This window comes from Mirounga angustirostris, unplaced genomic scaffold (genome assembly GCF_029215605.1).
Source record: "Mirounga angustirostris isolate CCGP_5_RB_7025 unplaced genomic scaffold, mMirAng1.0.hap1 SCAF_17, whole genome shotgun sequence".
NCBI lineage: Eukaryota > Metazoa > Chordata > Mammalia > Carnivora > Phocidae > Mirounga > Mirounga angustirostris.
The window spans coordinates 41722665-41744228 of NW_026991725.1; the positions used below are offsets into that span (position 1 = coordinate 41722665).

Genomic DNA, 21564 nt, shown 5'->3' on the forward strand with positions numbered 1-21564 from the left:
CTGGAGCGCATCCTCCCCCCCATTTCCACACGCCCGCTGCTCTCATTCTTCATTTCCCCCCAGAGATCTAACCCCAAGTGGGTCCAGCCCGCACCTTCCCCCGCACCTCCTTTGGTTTTCATCACCTGTTATTCCAATTTTAATGACCCCATGTGTTTGTCCTGACCCCCAGATCGTAGCTTCATGAGGACAGGGACTGTGCCTGCTCATTCTGTGCCCCAGGGCCCAGCACACCCAACATCTGAGTGCAGAATGAACTCACGACTCTCTGCACCAACGCGGGAACTTGGGAGCCACAATGCAACTTTAGTGATCTCAGATGGGGGACAGCAGAGGACAGGGAAGTGAAAGTCGGCGTGGAAAATCCAACAGCTGCCCCACCCAGGTTCCCCTGCTTCTCCATCTGGAAACCAGCCGGACGGTGGGGGGGTTACCGGGACTTCTAGGCACAGTGGTGGGCATTAGCTGAAACCTTCCAGTACTTTCTCTAAGTTCAGAGAGATCAGTGGAAACAGGAGGGCCCTCTGGTGGTCGCCGTTGGGGGTGGCTGCAGACAGGAAGCAGCTGGGAGCTGGGAAGCAGCGGTGGGGGGCTGGGGAGTGGCGCTGGGAGGCCCCTGGCTTCTCCAAGCTCCGGTCTAGTCCACGCCTGAGGAGTTGGTCAGGTAGAAGGGGCGGATGACCGCTTGGAAGCTGCTGAAGTAGCCTGCCGGGCAGGGGAAGAGGGAGGCGCTCCTGGAACTGTTGGTGCCCGGGGTGCTGGGGATCATGGCCTTCTGGCCCTCAAAGTCGGTGACGTGGGCCACGAAGCGCCCCTCACAGAGGATCAGGGCTTTGTTTTCATAGCCGATGGTGGGCTCCGAGTAGTCAGACTTGGAGAGGTGCAGGAGGGGGACCTCGTCCGAGGAGCATGAGAACCCATAGTTCCAGCAGCTCTGGACGGTGGGAAGGTAGACCAGAGACCAGGAGATGTGCCTGTTCTGGAACAGGAAGCTGGGGTGCTGTGGGGTCTGGAAGGACCGGTAGGGGTTGTTCCAGTAGCCAGATGAGCCCCAGGAATTGCCGGAGACAGAGGCACTCCAGGTGGACGAGGTGTACAGCCGGGGCTGGTAGGCATCCTCGGTGAGGTTCAGGCCTCTGTACTGGGCCAGCAGCCGCAAGGGCACGGTGTGGAATTCGAGCGCCTGCAGGATCTTCTTCTGGAACAGCGCCTCATGGCTCCAGTACAGGGACAGGTTAAACTGCAGCTCGAACAGGTCCTCGGGCAGTATCATGGGAAACCGGACCTTCTCCACCAGGCTTTCCACCTCCCTGTGGGAAGGCTGATTCTCCCGGCTCCACACGTCCAAGGCAGTCAGCAGGGCCAGCTCGCTGGGCACGGCCAGCTCACTCCTGGAGAGCAGGACCTGCAGCAGGTCCGTGGGCACGCCTGGCCAGGCCTTGGCCTGCATCAGGGCCTTGAAGTTCCAGGCCAGGAACTGCACGCACAGCTCCTCCAGCATGGGGTCCTGCGTGGCCAGCGCATAGGTGTAGAGGTCCAGGGACGTCTGGAAAGAGGGGTCCTCAGGGAGGAGGATGGCAAAGAGGCTGGCGCAGAAGCTCTGCAGCTGCTGGGCCCTGTAGTCAGAGGCGAGCTTGTGGAAGCACTTCACGGATGTCAGGGAAATATCCAGCCTTCGGGAGTAGAAGTACCTGGGAGGGGAGCAAAAGCTGAGCACCCGGTGCACTCTGCCCCTGCAGGACAATGGGGTTGTCTGGGCGTGTGCCGGGCCTGCCTCTCCAACACCACTGTCGACCACGTGTTTGCCACTGACCCACGGGCACCCCCAGGGGTGCCAGCCATCGCAAGGGGCATTCCGTGCCCCATGCATTTATCCTTTGGGTCAACCTACATTCCAGTCTCAGGTTGGCTCAGAGCCACGTGCACAGACAAGCAGGCAGATCCCAGGGTCCTGGAGCGTGACGCTCCATCCCTCACCCAACGGAGGCAGCCCCACCACCTCCTGTTCCCCGCCTTCCCTGTCACTGCTGTCCCCTCGGCTGGCACCGCCCCTTCCTTCCTGCTGGCACACCCCCCCGCTGGACCCCTTCGGTCCCCAGCACCTGTCTCATGCCCCCATGACACGGGCATCAGCCCTGCTTGTCCCCCGTCTGCTTCCCCTGCCGACTGGGAGCCCTTGCTCCTGGTGACCCAGGGCACGACTCCAGCTGGGCCTGGCAAGGCGGGGACGGGCACCTGCCCTCGTCCTCAAACATATCACAGAAATTGACCTCACTGGGAGGGGCGCAGGCTAGCCACCAACTTCCCATACTTGGCTGGAAAGAAACCATTTTCATCTCATTAAAAATTGCCATTTGTTGTTTTCTCTTAAATGTCACTTCCCGCTATATAAAGCTTTAGGTCTTAAGAACAAAAAGGAACAGTTCTTTTTAAACGGATGCTTTCCTTCCTCCCTCCCTCCCTCCCTTCCTTCCTTTCTTTTTTTTTTTGGGAACCAGTTGTCTCTCTTTATTTTTTGGAAAGCTTGTCTGCTAGTTTGGGCCGACACCTTTGGCCCCCATAAGGCGGGGGGGTGGTGGTGGTGGTGGTGGTAAACGGATGCTTTCTGAACACCGGCTCCTGCAAGGCCCCAGCAGGGTGGCCTGGCAGGAGGGGTGATGGCCCAGGCCCAGGACACGCTGGCCCCTCATGTCTCAGTTTCCTCATCCGGGGCACTGGCTCATGCGTGCTGCTGAGCATGTGCAAAGGCCCGGGTAAGACTTTCTGATGGGTTTGGAGTCGCAGAGATTCTACCTTTCACTTGACAAGCAAGGTCAGTACGTGAGGAGCAGGAGGATGAATTCATACCTAGGTTGTAGGTTCTTGGAAATATTACGCCATGTCCTTACGTTACCTAAGAGGTCTCTGGGCCACCTGATTTCTCCCCCACCACATAGCTGTCTGGGCCTGTGTGATGTGGTGTCGCAGGGCAGGTGGCCCGGACCCGCGGCCTCGAGTGTGCGAGGAGCCTCCTGCCCTGGGCGACACCCGGGCCCCTTCCCAGCTCTGCCCCAGGCCCCTGTGGCAACCTCTCACCAACCCAGGCATCTTGTTCCTGGTGAATTCGTAACCCACGGAGCGTTTGAAACCTCTTACAATAGTGGCAGTTACCTCGGGAGATGTTTTATGCGTGTTTGGTGGAAGTCGGTGTGTCTGCGTGTGACGGTGTGGGGTCACTGCGGGGTATGCAAGTACGTGTGGGGTGTGCGAATGTGTGTGCGTATGTAAGCGTGGCGGTGAGAGTGTATATGCACACGTGAGTGTGGCATGCACACGACCGCGAGCCCAAGCATGTGCGCAGGTGTGTGTGGGGGGGTGAGTGTGCATGTACGTGTGTGTCGTACGCACACTTGTGTCCGCGAAAGCACCGAGGTGCTCGCTGCCGTAGCCCCATGGTTTGCTGTCGGAGGGGAGGTGCCCAGGCCCTGGTACCCCCAGCCCAAGGGCGGTCACCTGATGAAGTCTTTAACGACAGGCAGGCACTCTGCGTCCACCTCCATGGTGACCGTGGGGCCCGGCTCCTTCCACAGGGCCTGGGCCTCGGGATTGGTAGACAGGATCAGCCTGTGGGCACACAAGTCCAGACCCTCCTCCTCCTGGTCCCTCACCCTCACCCTGACGGACAGGTCACAGCCCCTCTGGCTGTCAAAGATCTGCTCAAGGGCTGCAGGGAGCTCATCCGACAGGTCAAGGGTGTGGGCACCTCGAGTTTCTAGAAGGGGCAGAGGGGAGCACACGGTTAGGTCAGGCGCTGTCACCGAGAACACTTCTCCTCCCTGGACTCAGGCTCCTCCCGGCCCCATCTACTCAGGAAGGCTTGGGGAAGATGAGGGTGTCATTCCCCTCTGTGGCCCAGAGCCTCCCCGCCCCTGTCGAACACCCCTGGTCAGCTCCCCTGCTCCCCCACATTCAGGCAGCCCCTCCACTGACTTCCAGAGTCCGAGGCTCCACCCGTTTAAATCCTGACCCATCAAGCAATGACCCAGGTGGCACCTTCTAAAAACCCAAACCTTCTCCCTGGTTTGATGGTCTGAAGAGTGAGGGTCTTATGGAAACTCAATTTCGAGCTTTGGGGTCCCTAGCAGGCTCCCTCAGGAACTGAGGCCTAGAGAAGCGACTCCTCCCACCGACAATCCCAAAGCCTAGCTGGGAACTAAATCCCACCTGCTCTTTCTTTGCCACGAATAGGTTTGCATCAGTCCTGACACGTCAGCCAGGTGGGTTCAGCCCCCCATTCCTCCGGCCCCCACTCCCACATGGGCTCCCCACCAGGACTGCTCCCTGCCCTGCACCCCAGGTCCAGGTGCATCTCCTGCCCGCCCTGCCCCCCACGACCCCTCCTTGTGTCAATGCTCCAATGCGCCCCCAAGCCCCGTGTGAAGCCCAGGAAGAAGGACAAGTGGAAAACAATAACACCGGATTCGGGGACTGAAGAACACAGAGCACCTGGTGAGGTCAGCACACATAGTGGAGGGGGGAGGGGAGAGGCGCGAGGACGGGCTCCCGCCATCGGGGCAGGTCGAAGGCACATTCAGCTTGCTGTCGAGGCACGTGGGCGCACGAGGACTGAGGACCGTGAGAGGCTGGGGTTTAAAGAAGCGACAGGCAGGTGGCCCGTGCAGGCGGCCCACGGCTCTTGCCGGATGGCCTGGGTGAACGTGGCGTTTCTGAGCCACACCGGGAAAGGGCGGTGGGGAGTTCGGGATCACTGTTGGCAGGGGCGGGCCCTGGAGGCTCTCCTGTCCCCTCCCAGCCAGGGGGGCGTCACAGGGGAACCGGGCACAGGCGTGCCCTCTGCATGGACGGCGTGCGTGCCCCGGGGCTCACCGTTGGTGCAGACCACGCTGGCGTCCTGGGTGTGCCTGCAGTGGCTCCTCAGCCAGCCCAGGGACCTGCAGCTGGCCAGCGAGGGCTCCGTGCCCGTGCACTCCACCTCGTCCAGCATGACCGGGCCGGCGCCTGGTGGCACAGCAAGGAGGACGGGGGTGGGCGGGGGGGAGGGGCCGTGCACGGGGCTGCTCCCCCAGGAGCCATGGGAGAAGCGCTCTGCGGGCCTCCTGATCTGTGACCAGGGCCCCCTGGCCCTCATGCTCCCCTGCGCCGTCTGGACCGGATAGAACCTGGGGCCCCCCATCCATCCGAGCCGAGTGGGGCTTTGGGTTTATGCTGGGAACACTGTACCACAAAGCAGCCTCCGTTCGCTGTGTCAGGGGAGATGTCCCTGCACCAGACTCCTCGGGATGGGCTGGGGGGGGGGGGGGGGGGGGAGGGGACTGTTTCAGGAAGGGATGCGCCCTGAGGGAACGGGACGGCCTGTCAGAGCCTCCGCAGAACTATTTCAAATGTTCGCGGGTGCTCCGTGAGTCAGGAAGGCCATGTGCATGTCTCAGGTGACAGTCCTTTCCTGGGACAGGCTGCTTGGCAGCGAGGCTCCGCTCTGGAGGACCTGGGGACAGGCAGGCCTACCTGGCCCAAAGGCGGCTCCGCCCAGAGCCTCGGTGGCATTCACAAACCCCAGGGCCCGGCACACGACGCTGGCATCTGTCAGGTCCCACAGGTTGTCACACACGGTCCCCCACTGGCCTCTGTAGAAGATCTCCACGCGACCCTCGTTGGCGGTGTTCCCATCGGCCAGCCGCATGTCCCCATCTTTCTCGCCTACAGGGCTCCCGAGGGAACAGAGATCAGCAGGGATGAAGGCCGGCAGCCGGGCCTCCATCCCAGCGGAGAAGCACCAGCCCGCCCCTCACTTCTCCCAACTGGGAAGGTCCCTTGTCAAGTTCCCCCCAAGAGGGTGCCCACTGCACCATTAGCTTTAAAGCCCCCCATCCATCCTTGAGGGCTCACCCACCGGGGAGGAGTGGAAGATGTGCACCCCCCCCACCCCCACAGAGAGTAAAGCGCCTTTTCTTGTCTTTGAGGTCTGAGTCCTTCCTCCATGGATAGGAGAAGGAGCAGAAGGGGCAACTGGAGCCCCAGCACCTGAGGGTGGGGGAGATGGGACCCTGGGGAAGAATGGGGCAGAAGGAGGGGCCCACGCTGACCCCACCTGAGGGTGTCTGGGGCTTGGGGTGCACCGTGTGCATCACAGCAAGGACCGCTGGGAGGGCTGTGGGGGAAGTCCTGGAGCAGCAGGCCCAGGAACCCCCAGAAACACCGGCAGAAAGAGCCGGGTGTACAGAGAAAGTGGGATTGTTCTGGGACAGGGTCAGGAAGGAGCTGGGTGCCATGCTGGAGGGCGGTTCTCAGCTGGGGGAGTAGCCAGCCTCCATGGGGTCACCAGGACAAGGAAATGCAGATCCCGAGGCGCAGAGAGCATGAGGACTGACGTCTAGAACTCTGGAAGTCTGACTGTATGGAAAGGCCCTGACTCATGACACCCCTGTCCCCCACATTTGGCCTGTCTGATGGGCTCCTACTGCTCAGTTCCTCTGGTTCCCATGGGATGAAATGAAGAATCCTTTGGTGTCCCCCCAGGACCTACAAGCTACCATCACTTAGGATAACCAGGGCTTCAAGCAGGAGAGAAGACCCGGGCTGAACATTGCCTCGATTTTCTGCGAGGGCTCAAGGCCACAGAACGGGGAGTGGCAGCTTCTCAGACTGCCGCTTTCAGCATTCCTGGGGCGCAGCTCACCTTGAGTCCCTGCAGCCAGCAGCCACATCCAGAGGAGCAGTGGGACGGCCATGGCCTCTCCTGGGAGGGGAGACCCTCGTCCTGCGATGGAAGGAAGCAGCAGAATCAGACAGCAGAGCTGGACAGCCCTGGGGACCAGGCCCCTGTGTGTCCAGGACCCTTTAGACCCTATGTGTGGAGGACAGCAGACAGGTACAGTCCCTGCTCCTCTGAGCTGTGAGTGTGATGGGGTCCCCCACCCTTCTGGGGCATGGTCCTCCAAGGAGGACTAAGACTTGCCCAGACAATGGGGAGGGGACCTGGGGGAGGTCTCTAAGCAGCAGGACATGGGAACAAAAGTCCATCTCAGAAAACCAGGCCCTAGGGGCGCCTGGGTGGCTCAGTTGGTTAAGTGACTGCCTTGGGCTCAGGAGGTCATGATCCTGGAGTCCCGGGATCGAGTCCCGCATCGGGCTCCCTGCTCGGCAGGGAGTCTGCTTCTCCCTCTGACCCTCCCCCCTCTCCTGTGCTCTCTCTCTCTCATTCTCGCTCTCTCAAATAAATAAATAAATAAAATCTTTAAAAAAAAAAAAAAGAAAGAAAGAAAACCAGGCCCTGGGCGTGGCCATCAGTGGGGTTGGGTGGGAAGGGTGGAGGGAGGAGTCGGGGGCATGCGAGCGAGGCCCAGATCAAGAGAGGCCTGGGGAGGGGGGCTTTATCTTCAGGCAGTTGGACCCCTGTGGGAGGGCCTGGAGAGCCATCTGTGAGACCCTGAAGGAAGGGGACATATCAGGAGGCCACAGAAAGCCAGGCAGAAGTGACAGGGAGGGCCAGAGGAGGGTGGCTGGGAGCAGGGAGGAGGGGGGTCAGGGCTGAGGTCTGGGACTGACTCTGCAGCTGGGTAGGGGCTGGGGGAGCAGGGTGGGGAGGAAATGCTGAGCGGGTGGCTGGGTGGGGACCTGCCTGAGATCAGTGTCCCCAAGAAACAGAAGCTCTGATAAGCTGGGGCCACCAAGGCCACACAGTCAGCCTGGGTGGGGCACAGGGAGTATGGGGGGGCCCCAGCTCTTCCAACTTTTGCCTGGAGTTCTTGCTTCTCTAGAATTATTCGGGCTTGCTTTTCATCTTCATCCCCAACCTGCTCCCCACCTGCTGTCTGCCCCCATGTCCCGAAAGTGGAGAAGTCAGTCATTGTCTCTCCAGCTCATGAGAGTCCCTTGGTCCCTGCACCACTCCTAGGCCCAGCTCTTAGTAGAGCATGAGGCAGCTGTTGTGGGCACCCCTACAGGTCAGGGCCTGGTGGCCCCGAGGCAGCATCCCAGGTCTGCATTAACAATGGCCAATCGTGCACCTGGTATATTGTACCCAAATGTGGCTGCCCTTGGGGTGGTCATGGCCACCTGTTGTAGACTGACTCCCTTGTATCCGAAGTTGGGATAGGGCTGCCTGGCTCTGGCTCATTTGGTGCCTTTTGCAAATTAGAAAAAGATACTCTTCCTTTGAACAGGCATAGGCCTGGGCCGAAATGCACAAACTGGAGAGAGCATACTGGGCTGAATTCCAAGCCTGCTTCCCCCTTTGTCCTTGTGCAGTGAGCAACCTGGGCAACTGTACATATAGAGACCCTATGGATCTGGGAGCAGCCATGATGGTCCCTTGGCTGAGGAAGAGCACTAGATCCCCAGTTGGGTACAAACAGGGAGATTATACCCACTAGGTGACATTGGGTAGAGAGAGGGACAACCACCTGAGAGCAAAAGGCATGAGCTTACCTGCCTGAGGTAACTACTGATGGCTGCCCTGGAGCCTCTCAGCTTCCAACTGCAGGATCCCTCTGCAGGCCGTCCCTCAACCCAGAAAACGCTCCCAGTATGAAATGTGGTCAGGCTGGTCCCAGGAAATACCAGAGAAAACAGTCTAGTTTCGATTTCTAGAAACCACCTGACTTGGGTTTCTTCTGCGATTGGCTGCCAACAAGGCTCCCTGGGCCCCTCCCTCCCCTCAGCTCTGACTGTGGATGTCGGGGTGGCAGTGGCCCGAGGCAGGCAGCGTAGCTGACCATAACCCCAGCAAGACGGCCAACAGCTACACGTGAACGTAAACAATCTTCTAAGCTGGACGGGCCCCCAGGGCTGGCGTTGGGGGAGGCCAGGGAGGGGAAGCGGGGGGACAGCAGGAGGCAGAGTGAGCGTCGGCACAGACAGGCAGGGTCTGCACCTGCCGGTGTGACTGTGGGCTCCCACTGAACGCTCTGAGCCGTGTCTTGGGTCTGGCACATCGCCAGCAGGGGGGATGCCGCCAGGATGGCTGCTCATTATGAGTCTGCCTGGCTCTGAGTGCTTGGCATGCCTGACCTCCCAGAGAGGCCCCCCTCTGCGAGGCCACACAGAGTCGTCCCCCTGACAGCGGGAGGGAGGCCCTGAGACATGAGACAACATGTCCAGGTATGCAGCCAGCAACGGGAAGAGCTGGGCCCCACGTGCAGTAGTGACCCCCAGAGCCTGCGCTGGTCACCAGCAGAGGACGCCACCCAACCCCGACGCAGGCTGTTCTCCCAGCGTCTCACCACCGGCGGGGCAGGGGACAAAGCCTCTGGAGCGGCTGTACAATGTCCAGGCCACCTTCCAGCCATCCCTGGCTCCAAGAGAAGGCGGCACGGCGGTTCTCCCTTGGGGAAGCACCCGCTCTCATTCCCACGCTGTGCTCTGAGGACCCCAGGCTCTGCCGGAGTCGGACCCAGAACTGACGGCTCAGAGCCCTGCAGGCCCCTTGCCACAGGGATAATGTCAGGGAGGAGCCGTGATGGCAGCCAGTGTGGCGAGAGTCAGCTTCTGCTCTAGGGGGCATGTGGGCAGAGTCAGGACATGGAGGCAGGAGGTCCTGACGCTGTGGTCTGAGCCCCTGTCTCCAGCTGGCCTGAAGTCAAGGTCAAGTTCTGGGATTTGCAGTTAAATGAGGCAATCAACGCCCTCTATTGTTTTGGTCACCTGCATCCCAAGGTTCTGGATGAGAGCTGTCCCTTGGAATGTCCCCAGGTCTCTTTAGCCTTGTGGCTCTCAACCTGGTCTGCACATGAGAATCACGTGGGAATTTTACCAACTCCCAATGCCTAGGTCCACTCAGTCACCATCTCTGGGGTGGGGACATTCATGGGCATTTTAAAGCCTGCCAGGTGGCTGCCGTGTGCAGCCAGGGCTGAGAGCCATCGGCAGAGACACACGGTCTCCCTGGCAGCCTGCGGTCCCAGGGACTGAGCCCCAAGGTCAAGCATTTAATGGCTATCTGCCCTAGATGTGAGGTTTTAGGGAGTGGCATGGTTCATCTAGCTCCCTCCAAAGAAACTGTAGGTATCCAGGGGGAGAAGCAACTGGAAACAGTGCTGGCAAAAGAGACCGTGGTGAGTTTTAAAATCCCATCCAGATCAAGGAGGTTCAGGTTTGTTGGCACAGAACCTCCAGAACCTTCCTTCACATAGTTTCCACGGAGTTCTGCCCAAACAAATTGCCCGTCAGGGAAAGGAGACAAAGGAAGTCCTTTGGGAGGTATTGGTGCCGTTAGCTTTACAAATAAAACTGCCAGTTATCCTACCAGCAAAAATCAGTTTATTCAGGAAGAGCAGAGAATTGCAACCTGGAATAAGCAACCAATGGCAGAACCACAGGCAGGTCCACCAAACAAAGAGGAGGCTCTTCTATAGAGGGAAGGGAGCATTGTTAGAGACAGAAAGCCCCCTGGAGTAAACTGGGAGTTAGAAGCATGGGGGTGTCTCACTGGCTGGGCTGTTGCCGGGGGAGGAAGAAACCTTCCTTCCACCAGGTGGGGTAGTCAAGTGGGGTCCAGGTGCAAGGTGCTCTCTTCCTGCTGGGTCTGCAGTGGGCAACAGGCACTGGCTGGGAGAGCTCCCCCTGCTGGCCGCCCCACTCCATTCTAACCAGCTTCCCTTTTATTGATGTTCACAGTGGCAAGTTTAAAACTCTTTAGCCCCACAGTCCTGGAAAGTCCTTCGAGTTGAAGGGAGTAAAATATAAGATTGAGGCCTCTTCGTGGAATCAGAGTACGGGTATCTGCTCCCCCAGGGCTTTCCGCAAAGGGGACCATGGAACCGGCACTTGAGATGCCCCGCTCTGGCGAGCAGTGGCTCAGTTCTGAGAAGGAGACTGAAAGCCCCGGACACCATGGATGCCTGGGCCCGGCTCTGATGGTGTGCACGATGTTGCTGTCACCAGGAAGCCACTGCCACCAAGGCAGGAGAGAATGCTCAGCTAGCTTGTAGGCTACCCCACCCCCTCGCCCAACATCCATGCAGCCACGCACTGCCACGGCCCGTCCACATGCATGACACTCAAACCCCGATGGGAAGCAGCTACTCTTCTTAACCCCCTTGTAGGTGAGAAGATAGAGGTGCAGAGAGGCAACATGGGCCCAGTTATCCAGCTGGAAGGGAAGGAGCTGGGATTCAAACCTACACTTCCCTTTTTAAAAACTTGGCTTGAGATACAATCTACATACGATAAAATGCATGGATTGAATGAGTTTTGACAAAGGTATATAGGCTGCAACCATGACCACAACCATGATGTACAGAACATTTTCATCACCCCAAAAGTGCCCTTATGCCCCTTTGCAGTCAGTCCCCTCCAGCGGCCCCCATCCCTGGCAACCACCTATCTGCTTTGTGAGTTTTCATATAAATAGAAACATATAATATGTAATGTTTTGTATCTGGCTCCTTTTACTTAGCACGATGCTTTTGCTTTTGAGATTCACTCATGTCACTGCAAATACCAGTAACTGGTTCATTTTTGTTCTCCGTTCTAGCCGCGCCCCCCACCCGCCATATGGATGGACTATAGTTTGCTTATGCATTTCTGCATTGACGGGCATTTGGGACATTCCCAGGTTGTGACTGTTATGAATAAAGCTCTTAGGACCGTTTGGGGAGCAGACTTGGTGTGAACACAAGCTTTGCTTTCTTTTGTGTAAAATACCTAGGGATAGGATTACCTGGTTATATGACAGATGTTTAACTTTTTTTTTTTTTAAGTAGGTTCCATGCCCAGTGTGGGGCTTGAACTCACAACTCTGAGATCAAGACCTGAGCTGAAATCAAGAGTCGGAAGCTTAACCGACTGAGCCACCCAGGTGCCCCTAGATGTTTAACTTTTTAAGAAACTATCAAACTGTTTCCCACAGTGGCCTGGCCATTCTGCATCTCTACTGGCAATTGTCTGAGTGTCCCAGCCACTCTAAATCCTCACCAATACTTGATGTTGCCAGTCTTTTTAACCGTATCCATTCTGGTGGGTATGCAGTGGGGTCTCATTGTGGTGTTAACGGCTAGCGCTGTTGAGCATCCCCTCATATGCTTGCTTGTCCCTCGTACATCCTCTTTGGTGAAGTGCCTATTTAGATCTCAGGCACATTTTAAATCAGGCTGTTTGTCTTATTACTGAGTTGTACACATTCTTTACATACTCTGGATGCAAGTCCTTTAGCAGATAGGATCTACAAATTTTGTTTTTATCTTTTCATGCCTTTTCATCTTAACAGCATCTTCTGAAGGATGAAGGTTTCAAATCTAGATGAAGCTCAAAGTCTCATTCTTTTGGTGTCATGTTGAAGAAGTCTCTGCCTGGCCCAAAGGTCTGCTGTCTTCTGGAGTTTTGTAGTGTTAGCTCTTGCATTTAGTTCTAGGATCTGTTCTGAGGTAATTTTGTGAATGGTGGGAGTTAAGGGTTTCAATCATTTGTTTCCATAGAGATAAGACTTGTCCAAACACCACTTACGCAAAGACAATCTTTTCCCCCACTATACTACTCTGGCACCTTGGCCAAAATCCACAGACCACACACATATGGGTCAATTTATGGACTCTTTTGTGTTCCTTTGATTTACAGGTCTATTGTCCTGCCAATACAACAGCTTCAACTGCTTATAGCTTAATATATATTAAGTCCAGAAGCCAGATAGTAGAAGTCCTTTGACTTTTTCTATCTCAAAATTGAGTATTCTCATCCATCAAGACCGTATATTGTTCCATTTATTTGGGCTTTGATCTCATCCGTGTTTTGCAATTTCAGTCTATAGATCTTGCACATGTTTATATATAACTATTTATATCTATTTCACAGTTTCCAATTGTTCACTGTAGCTACACAGAATTAAATTAGTTCTGTATGGGCACTGTGCATCCTTTAGCTTTGCTAAACTCAACTGTTAGTTCTGGTAGCTATTTTCTAAAGATTTCTTAGGCTTTTCTATCTAGTCAGTCTTGTCATTGGCAAATAAAGACAGTTTCACGCTTTCTCTTCCAGTCTGAATGACTTTCTTTTCCTCGGCTAATTGCATGGTCTGGGACATCCCATCAGACGATTGTGAATAAAAGCGATGAGACCAACGTCAGTTTCCTGGGTCTGATCACTGTGCTCACAGTTGTGATAACTGTGAGGTGTTGGCACCAGAGAAGGCTGCATGAAGGGAACAGAGCTATACTGAGTTTTACAACATCTGTGTGGTTTAAAACGATTTCACTATAAGAAGTTAAATGCTGGGGGGAAGTGGTGAAAGTGGCCATTCTTGCTTTGTTCGCAGACATATGAGGAAAACATTCAGTCTTTCAGCATCAAGTATGACATTAGCTGTAGGTTTTTTGCAGATGCCCTTTATCAGGTTAGAGATCTTCCTTTTTTGCCTAGTTTGCTTAAGAGTTTTGTTTGCTTGTTTTTAAATCATGAATGGGTAGTGAATTTTGTCAAATGCTTTTTCTGTATCTTTGGAGATGATCATGTGGCTTTTCCTTCTTAGTCTGTCAATGTGGTGGATTACAATGGTTTTAGAATATTAAACCAACCTTGCATTTCCGGAGTAAATCACACTTTCTCATGAATTATTTTCACTTTTATATACAGCTGGATTCAACCAGCTAAACTTTTGCCAAAGATTTTTGCATCTATGTCCATGAGGGATACTGGTCTAGATTTTTCTTTTTTTGTAATATATTTGTCTGGTTTTGGTATCAGGATAGTGATGCCCTCATAAAATGAGTTGGGAAGTGTCCAAAATCGTGGAAGATTTTGTGTGGGCTTAGTATAATTTCTTCTTTAAATCTTTGGTACAATTCACCAATAAAACCATCTGTGCTCAGAATTTTCTTTGTGTGAAGGCATTTTATTTTTGTTTTATTTAGATCTTTTTAACAATTTTATTAAGGTACAATTTACTTTGAAACTTACCAACTTAAAGTGCACATGACAGGATTAACATTTGGGAAGAAATTAATGTCACTTTTTTTCACTTAGTTCCAATGTGGCTTTTGGGAGTTTTCTTTTTGCTGATCAGTTATGTGCTGAGCAGATGAGAGTACCATGTGGGCCAAAGTCACCACCTGTGTGAGTCCAGAGGCTCATGGCTTCTCAGAGGGCCGAGGGCTGGTTTTCAGTTCCTTGCTCCTCCACTGGCAACTCCCTGCCTGGTCCCACCCCAGGCTGACACACTCTGGCATCTCCCTCATGGCTCTCCTGGAACTGTTCTTGCGAGGACTGCCAAGAACACCAGGTCCTCCTCATTGCTCAGTCCACAGATACTTCCAGATCTTCTTACTTGACCTCCCCCCAGTATTTGATGGGTCAGGCTCCCAGCAGGAAACAGACAGCTCCAAATTGGGGTCACTAAGGAGGCTTTAAAAAGGGGGCTATTTCCAAGGTGTGAGTGAGCAGGGGTAGGGACACCACAAGGGGTAGAGTGGTATCTGGAGCTCAGACCACTCTCAGGCCAGAGGAATGAGGGCAGAAGCAGTCACTGGAGCGTAGGCTGAGAGTAGAGGGACTTGCCTTGTGAGATCGTGCCGGAGGCAACCCTGCGGGAGGGAATCGGGGACCCCCAGCTCATCCTCCTCCCTCCTGCCAGTCAGGGTCTTCGCTGAGGGGACAGGTGAGGCTCACTCAGGTCAGTCTCTGGGGACCAGAGCAGGGAGGGGAGGAGAAGGGGAAGGGAGGGTCTGAAGAGACAAAAGGAACTGCGGGCACACTTGGCTCTAAGACATCACACTCTCGTGGTTCCTCCTATTCCAGTTTAGGCCTCTCTTCTTCATCAGCCCCTCCCTTTCCAGTGCTCCTGAGGCTTCGATGTAGAGCTTCCTAGGATCCTGCACGCCCTTGGGAATGGTCTCATCCCTGCAGCTTCACAGTCACACTAACGAAGCCCTAACGGGTCTAGACCTCTTTCTTGGGATCCTCCTCATCACCCAATCATCCGGAGTGCTCCACAGAGCGGGCGAGTGCACACTAACTAAGCATCAGGGGCTACTCATGACAGCATCTTCCCTTTACAGATGAGGAATGCAAAGGACAGAGAAGTTAGATAAGCTGTCCCAGGTCACACAGCACCAGTGTCAGGGCCAGGACTGGAGCCTGTGAGTGACTTCACAGTCATATTCTTAACCACCACAACCAAAAGCGCTTCTTCAGATTCAGGAAAAGTCGGGACTGGATGATTCATTTTCCAGAAGTCTTTCCCCGTCTGCGATGGTGCCTGTCCCATGAACTCCCATGGCATGTCAGACCCCAGGCCCCAAACAGAAGGACAGAGCGCACCTTTCTGTGAGCCGCGCAGGCCCTTGGCCCCCAGCCAACACAGACCAGGCGACAAAGAGAACACACAGTCCCCTCTGGCACTTTATTGTTTACAAAACAATGGCTCCAGTTGGAAGGAACACAATCATTATGCTGACAGCAGCAGATAGAGAAACAAAAAAATGTCTAGCTTTAAAAGAGTCGAAAATCACTGATGGTGAGAATGCTCTTCGGGGCACCTAGGCCATGGCTGACAGGTCTCAACTGAGTGACTGTCCCAAGTCCTCCAACCTTCCTCACTTCGCCTGTGTCTTAAAAACTCACAGCCCCATCATCAGTGACATTTATCAAGGAAGTGGGTTGGGGTGCCCGGCCAGGCAAAGTCAGAAAAGACTCGGGCCTTCCAGGCTATGTCCAGCAGGAGCCGAGTTCCAGAGAAACGTGTCACATTCTTTTGCTAGATGTTTTATACTGGAAGAAACACAGCAGCGCAAAAGGGATCCTCGCTGGGTTCCTTCCTAGCAGCTGTATTAGAGTCTGTGAGAAAAGTCTGATGGCCCTTCCTGGGCCATCACGGCACCCCACATCCTCCTGAGGGGACAGGGAACTTCAGGAAAGGGGCGCTGCGGGCTGATGGTGGGGCCCTTCTTGGCTCCAGTCCTGGCTGACCTGTCCTAAACCCTCTGCCTTTGCCCTGGAGCATGGAGAAGAGGCCAAGGGACGCAGACAAGCAGGGTTTGTGCGAAGTTTCCAGAGAAAAGACTTCAAAGCTCCCCAGAGAAGGGGGAATAAAGGGTCAGGGGACAGAAGCCATCGGGCCAGGAGGGCATCATTGCTAACCCCCGGAGGACAGAGCTCAGCGCCCAGGACCCAGGGCGGGCGTGGCAGAACGTAGGGTGCCACTTGGGTCAGGAAGTAAGATAATCATTTGTGGAAGTCTTTAAAGGCATGACAACTTCCGATAGTTGCTCATAAAAAGCAATGTTTTACCTTTGTGTCCTTTGACCAAGGACTTGGAAACGCTTAAAAACTTGTCTTACCAACTGTCAGAACCTAATTCCAATCTCCTCCACCGCTGGAAATGAAGTTGTTAACTATGGGACTTTGCTCTGTGTGATCAGGTTTGGTGATTCCGAGAAAGGAAATTGGTTCAATTAAGTTAATAATTACAACTTCAAAGTGCTGCATGGCCACAGAATTTTCCTGAAGGGAAAAACTGGAGTGGATCACATGAAGTGGAGACTGTCTGATGTGAGGCTGAGGACAAACGAGCAAGCTTGTGTCCTTTCCTGCAGAATCTGGGCAGATGCGTCCCTGGAGGCCTGCCCTCACCCACACAGCCCTATAATTCTCTGCAGTGTAGACAGATTCTTTTCCAGGAACTTGGAGAAGTGGATTTAATGCACGAAGTTCACGAAGAAGGAAGAAAAGGAGGTGGCCTGGGAGTTCCTGACGGGCAGGTCCACTTCGGACTCGCTATTTCGTTCCCAGAGGGAGCACAGTGCTTGACACATAGTAGGAGCTCAAGAAACATTTATTGAATGAAGAACAAACAGAAAGAGGAGAAAGGAAGGTCGGATGGAAGAAGGGCGAGGCCGGGTTACAAAGGAGGGGTCCCAGCTTAGGATCCTGCAGGGACCAGCTCCCACCACCAGATGGCAGCGCACACACGGGTCAGTGCACTGCGGGGACCAGGCCCCTTTCCCAGCTCCGAGGACTCTGGGCTTCGTCGCTCCAGGCACCCTGGGGCTGAACTCCCTGAATCAGGCGCACACCTCGGAGTTTCAAAAAGGAAAAAAAAAGCAAAACAAAACACCAAAGAAAAGTGCCGTCCTCTGGTTTTTATAAAATTCGAGTCCTGATGGAGCTGAAGACTGTCCACCTTTGGGCCTTGCCGGTTTGAGTTTTGTAAATTTAAATGAACTCTATTCCTTCATATTTCACGTTGCCGATCTTGGTCTCTGGCAGTAGGAAGCGCCCGTCCAGTGTGAAGGCCATGATGTAGGTGGCGATCTTGCCCCTGTCCTCCTCAGACTTGAGGGCCACAATGATCTGGTCGTCAGTGTTGGGGATGAACTTGAAGGAGGAGAAGCCGTGCGTGGGGACCACCTCCCCGACGCGGCTGACGGAGATGTCGCCAAAGTCCTGGGCAGCACTCAGGAGCAGGTTGGTGCCCTTGTACTCGTCATCCGTCTCGCTGTACCGCTCGTGGCTGGCCCGGCGCGGCAGGAAGAACCATCGCTGCAGTGTGTCACTCCAGCAGGCAGACTCGTGAATGAGGTAGCCTGGGGACACACGACAGACCCACAGGTCACCAGCCCACCCGGTGGGCCTGGCCCCGCCCCGCCGCCGACTGGGTGTGGGCAGGACCGTCCGCCACGCAGGAGCACGCCTGCAGCTCCTCCGTCCCCGCACAGGCTTCCCGCTGCCGACGCTGTGAGGTGGCCTGTCCCGTCCACTGGGGCAGCGTCCCTGTTCGATCCTCTTCAGACCTCCCTCTGTCCTACAGGCCTCTCCACCTGTCCTCGTTCTCGATTACCCAGAGTAACAAAGACCACACAGGCCGTTCTGTCCCTGGCGCCCCATCTCTGGTCACCTGTGGCCATGAGTTCTGTCTGCACTTCCGCCTCCCTGGTGCTAAGGAACACGGAGGGCGGGGCCGGGGGAAGGGAGCGAGATAAACGAGCGAGTTTGGCTGGTGAGGCAGAGATCGGGGTTGGGGGAGAGGCTGCCTTCAGTTGAAAAGGAAGTAGCATACCCTCTATCTGGGGGTGAAGCAATGTCCTCAGCTTCATGCTCCCCGAGCCTAGAGCTGCCTGGCCGCTCCGAGCATCACGACTCCCCACCACAAACCACGACCACTCTTGGAGGCGAGGCGAAGAGCCCAAGCCCTGTCCACCTTGCTTCTACTGGGTCAGGGGCGAGGCCCAGGCCCCGCCCTCAGGGAACAGCCAGAGAGCTCGGCAGGAGGGGGCTGCAGTCTGAGACAGCGGGAGGCAATCTGTCGGGGTGAGTGAAGGAAGAGCAAACGGCTCATTTGTCCCCAGAAGCCACTGGCCTGCTGGGAGCAGTCATCACAGACAGAAATCATCAAAACTGAGCCCGAAACGACACTGCTGTGGTTTGAAGCAAACGCTCGCAGGAAGCGCACGCACAGCACACCAGCATCTGTCAGATGCCCCCCAGGCGGGGCCAGTCCCTTACCTGGAGGCTGGATCCCTGCAGCGGCCCGCAGAGCGCTGTAGCTGGACACCCAGTTCTCGTGGTTCACGCTGCCTCTGCTGCCCACCACCTTCACCCACTCGGGGTTTTCGTTCATCACTTCCCCCGTGCTGGTGGTCCACTCCTTGCCCAGGCCGCCCACATACAGATGCTCGTCCTTCACAGCCAGCCACTCCGCTTTGAAGCCTGGGGACAGGGAGACAAGGGGGCATGCCTGAGGTGACAGCTACCCCTCGGCTCCCCAGGTTCCTGTGGGGTCCAGCAGCCTTAGGCATCAGAGGTCACCCATGATGGACCTCCCGCGAGGCAATGATGAGAGGGTGGGGGGCAGGACAGCCTGGCTCAGGGCTCCATTCCCAGAGGGTCAGCAGCCGGGCACCTCCCTCCGCCTTCTAGTCTCCCCCCTCCCCACCCTCTAGGACCGGTCACATTCTCTTTGGCCACTCGATCCAGGAACCCTCTGCTGGAACAGCCTTTCCCAAACTGACTCAAAGGCTCCTGCTGCTGGCACCTCACCTACCCCTCCACTCCCAAAGGCCCAGCCAGCCACTTGTCAATCTCCTCTGATCCCCAAGCTCTGTTTCTCAAGCTGTATGCCCCAACCTCAGGATCACCTCCAACCCAGGGCAAGAGGAAGCGCTTGGGGTTATTATTACGGCAGAGAGTGTTTCCTCACAACCGTGCCCGGTGCCCACTAAGAGCAGGGGAAGTGCCAGTAGCCGGAGCTAAGAGGGGCTGGTGGGAGCTCACAGAGTTCGCTCCGATCAGTGCATTTATCCTCTTAGACAGGTTTATTTGCTGTGAGCCCAATCTGAAGGCTGCAGTGCACTCAGGCTGTGTGGGATGCTATCCCCCTGCACCCTGTGTTCTAAATTGTGCTTGCTTTCCCAGATGTTTTGCAAGCTTCTTGCTGGTCCTGAAGACCCAGAGCTGCAGCCCGCCCCGAGAAATGGCAGCAGCCTGCAGAATGCTTCTCTGCAGGTGGCTCTGGAGGGACCTGCTGAGTTCGTGTGGTCCCAGGGGCCTCGCCAGCATTCCCGGGTCACTTTGGAGAAAAGACCCTCTCCATTATCAGGCCTTCCATCCTTTCTGATGAACTGACCACAGGACAACCCAAGCCTCTGCTTTCTTCCTGATCCAATGGGGAAGAACAGAACTACAATGGCTGCCCATAAATGCTGACAGACTAAGGCAGGAAGTGGGCAACCAGTATCTTCTCTGAAACTTGGTCCAGATAGTGCCCTGCCCATTGCCCCAGGCGTGGGCAAGCACTGAAGGGGTTTTCTCGCCGCGGGGAGGGCTGGCAGACAGCGTGTGCCTCATGGGCCCAGCTAGTTGCTTTTCTGACCTGAGAGAGGCCTGCAGCATTTAGCTTCCTGGAGGGTGCAGACACCCCACCCCCCAAGGGAACGGGGGCAAGCACAGAGGCTTTTGTCAGCTCCCCCCGCCCGCACCCAGCGCCTCCCTGCCCCTTCCCCATCTGGGGAGCCACTCTGGCTCTCTCTTAGAGCTCTGTGCTCCCCGCTGCCTGAAAGCGGTAATTCCTTTCCAGCACACGGCAGAGCAGTGGGTCACAGAGGATTTCCAAGCTCGGATCCCACTCGGGCGCAGTCACTGCCACTCACGCACAGACCCTCCTGCTGCTGTGTTTTCAGAAAGGAGTGCTAGACTGCCTACGTTTACCAATAAAGTCTCAGTTCAAAATGGGAGCAATCTGACACCATGGCTTTAAAGGTAAGACGCTTGGGGGCTGTCATTCCCACGTGCTCTGAAGATACCTTTGAAGATATAAGAAGGGACTCGTTCCCAGGAGCGCCGAGAGCGGCAGAGGACAGGGCCCACAAACTTGTCCTGGAAGGGACCCGCTTCCTGGCCAGGCTTCTAGGAACAAGCTCCTACTGTAGAGACGACTGGTGTGAGGCTGGCCCTGGGGTGGGGCGGCCGTGGGTCAGAAGCAGGAGGGAGATGGCTCTACCCGGTGGTCCCTCCTCCTGGTCGTGTGAATGCTTTACCACACGTGTGCAAACCAAACTGGCAGACAGTCAACCCAAACCTGTCCCCCAACACCCCAGCCAAAGCCGGAGACAGAGAGGGCCCGACTTACCTTTCCCCACGGTTCCATCGCCATCGGACAGAATCACCCACGGCACGGCTTTGGTGCCCTCGATCTGGTAGATGACCCCTGTCCGGTCGTCCACAGAGTAGAGTCTCCCGTTGAAGACAATCAGCTCAGACAGCTCCATGCCCCGCCCCTTTTCAGCTAGGTGGGACTCGAGGACCCCGTGGCCTTTGTCCCACTCCACAGCCACCTTGTCCCCGCTGTCTGACAGGGTCAAGTAGCCCTTCTTCAGGTAACTGAACCAGGTATTTTCCTCTTGGGCTCTAGACTCTGTGTCCAAGTCAGCAATAACCGCGATTCGGTACCGAGTCCCACCCGGCGTCCTCTGGGGGGCAGACAGGGGGTAGGTGTCATTATACCGGTCAGCAGGTGCCTGGCTGAGCCTCCAGTTGTGGGCGTTGGGTGCGGGGGGCCTGCCTGGGGGCGGGCGGTGGGAGTACAGCAGCCAGAGGACAGCAGCGCCCACAAAGGATGGCAGGATCACTTTCCAGCGGGGGCGGAAGCGGGGATCTGCTGCCTTGGTCATGGACGCCAGCACCGGAAGGCCCCCCACACTTATCCGGAGGGAGTGCATAGGCTCATTCCATTCCAGGTGGTTGGAGGGCTGGATGGGCATCAGACTGAAGGGCAGGCGGGACCTGGGCACCCAGACAGAGAGGACAGGGGTCAGCGACCTGCAAAGCACAGTGGCTTTCTAATTACCTGAAGGCTGCCTTTCCCAGAACTGCACGGCCACTACTTGGTGGCTATTATTACTTCTTTGGCTTAATTAAACCCTGATTCTAGCAATATCTTTATTTACTCTTATTCAGTAGAGGGAGAAGTCTCTCCAAAGCAAAATTATTCCATCTCCTCTGCTGTCTCAAATGACAAGACAGAAAGCCCAGTGAGGGCAAGTTCTGCGTAGGCTGGTGCTTTACCAGCTCAGGAGAGGGAGCAGCAGCAGGTGAGGGAGGGAGTGGGGGAGCTGAGGGGTCTGGACAGGACAGGGCGGCAGA

General features: G+C 55.8%; 1 protein-coding gene across 5 annotated transcripts in view; it reads right to left on the bottom strand.

Annotated features, from left to right (window-relative positions):
• Positions 1-286: 286 nt before the first annotated feature.
• CANT1 (calcium activated nucleotidase 1) overlaps positions 287-21564 on the bottom strand; it is a 31146-nt gene continuing 9868 nt past the window's right edge. For 2 of the 5 annotated variants that reach the window (XM_045888339.3, XM_064582522.1), the window contains exons 2-8: positions 20552-21204; positions 18430-18633; positions 6677-6757; positions 5506-5697; positions 4867-4998; positions 3493-3751; positions 287-1733 (exon numbers count right to left, since the gene is read on the bottom strand). In XM_045888339.3, coding sequence (XP_045744295.2) covers positions 638-1733; positions 3493-3751; positions 4867-4998; positions 5506-5697; positions 6677-6757; positions 18430-18633; positions 20552-21182 — 2595 coding nt within the window. In that variant the 5' untranslated portion in view covers positions 21183-21204 and the 3' untranslated portion in view covers positions 287-637. Of the gene's footprint in view, positions 1734-3492; positions 3752-4866; positions 4999-5505; positions 5698-6676; positions 6758-8427; positions 8582-15309; positions 17511-18429; positions 18634-20551; positions 21205-21564 lie in introns of those variants that run through there. The other 3 variants (XM_045888340.3, XM_064582523.1, XM_045888341.3) reach the window with 3 other exon arrangements.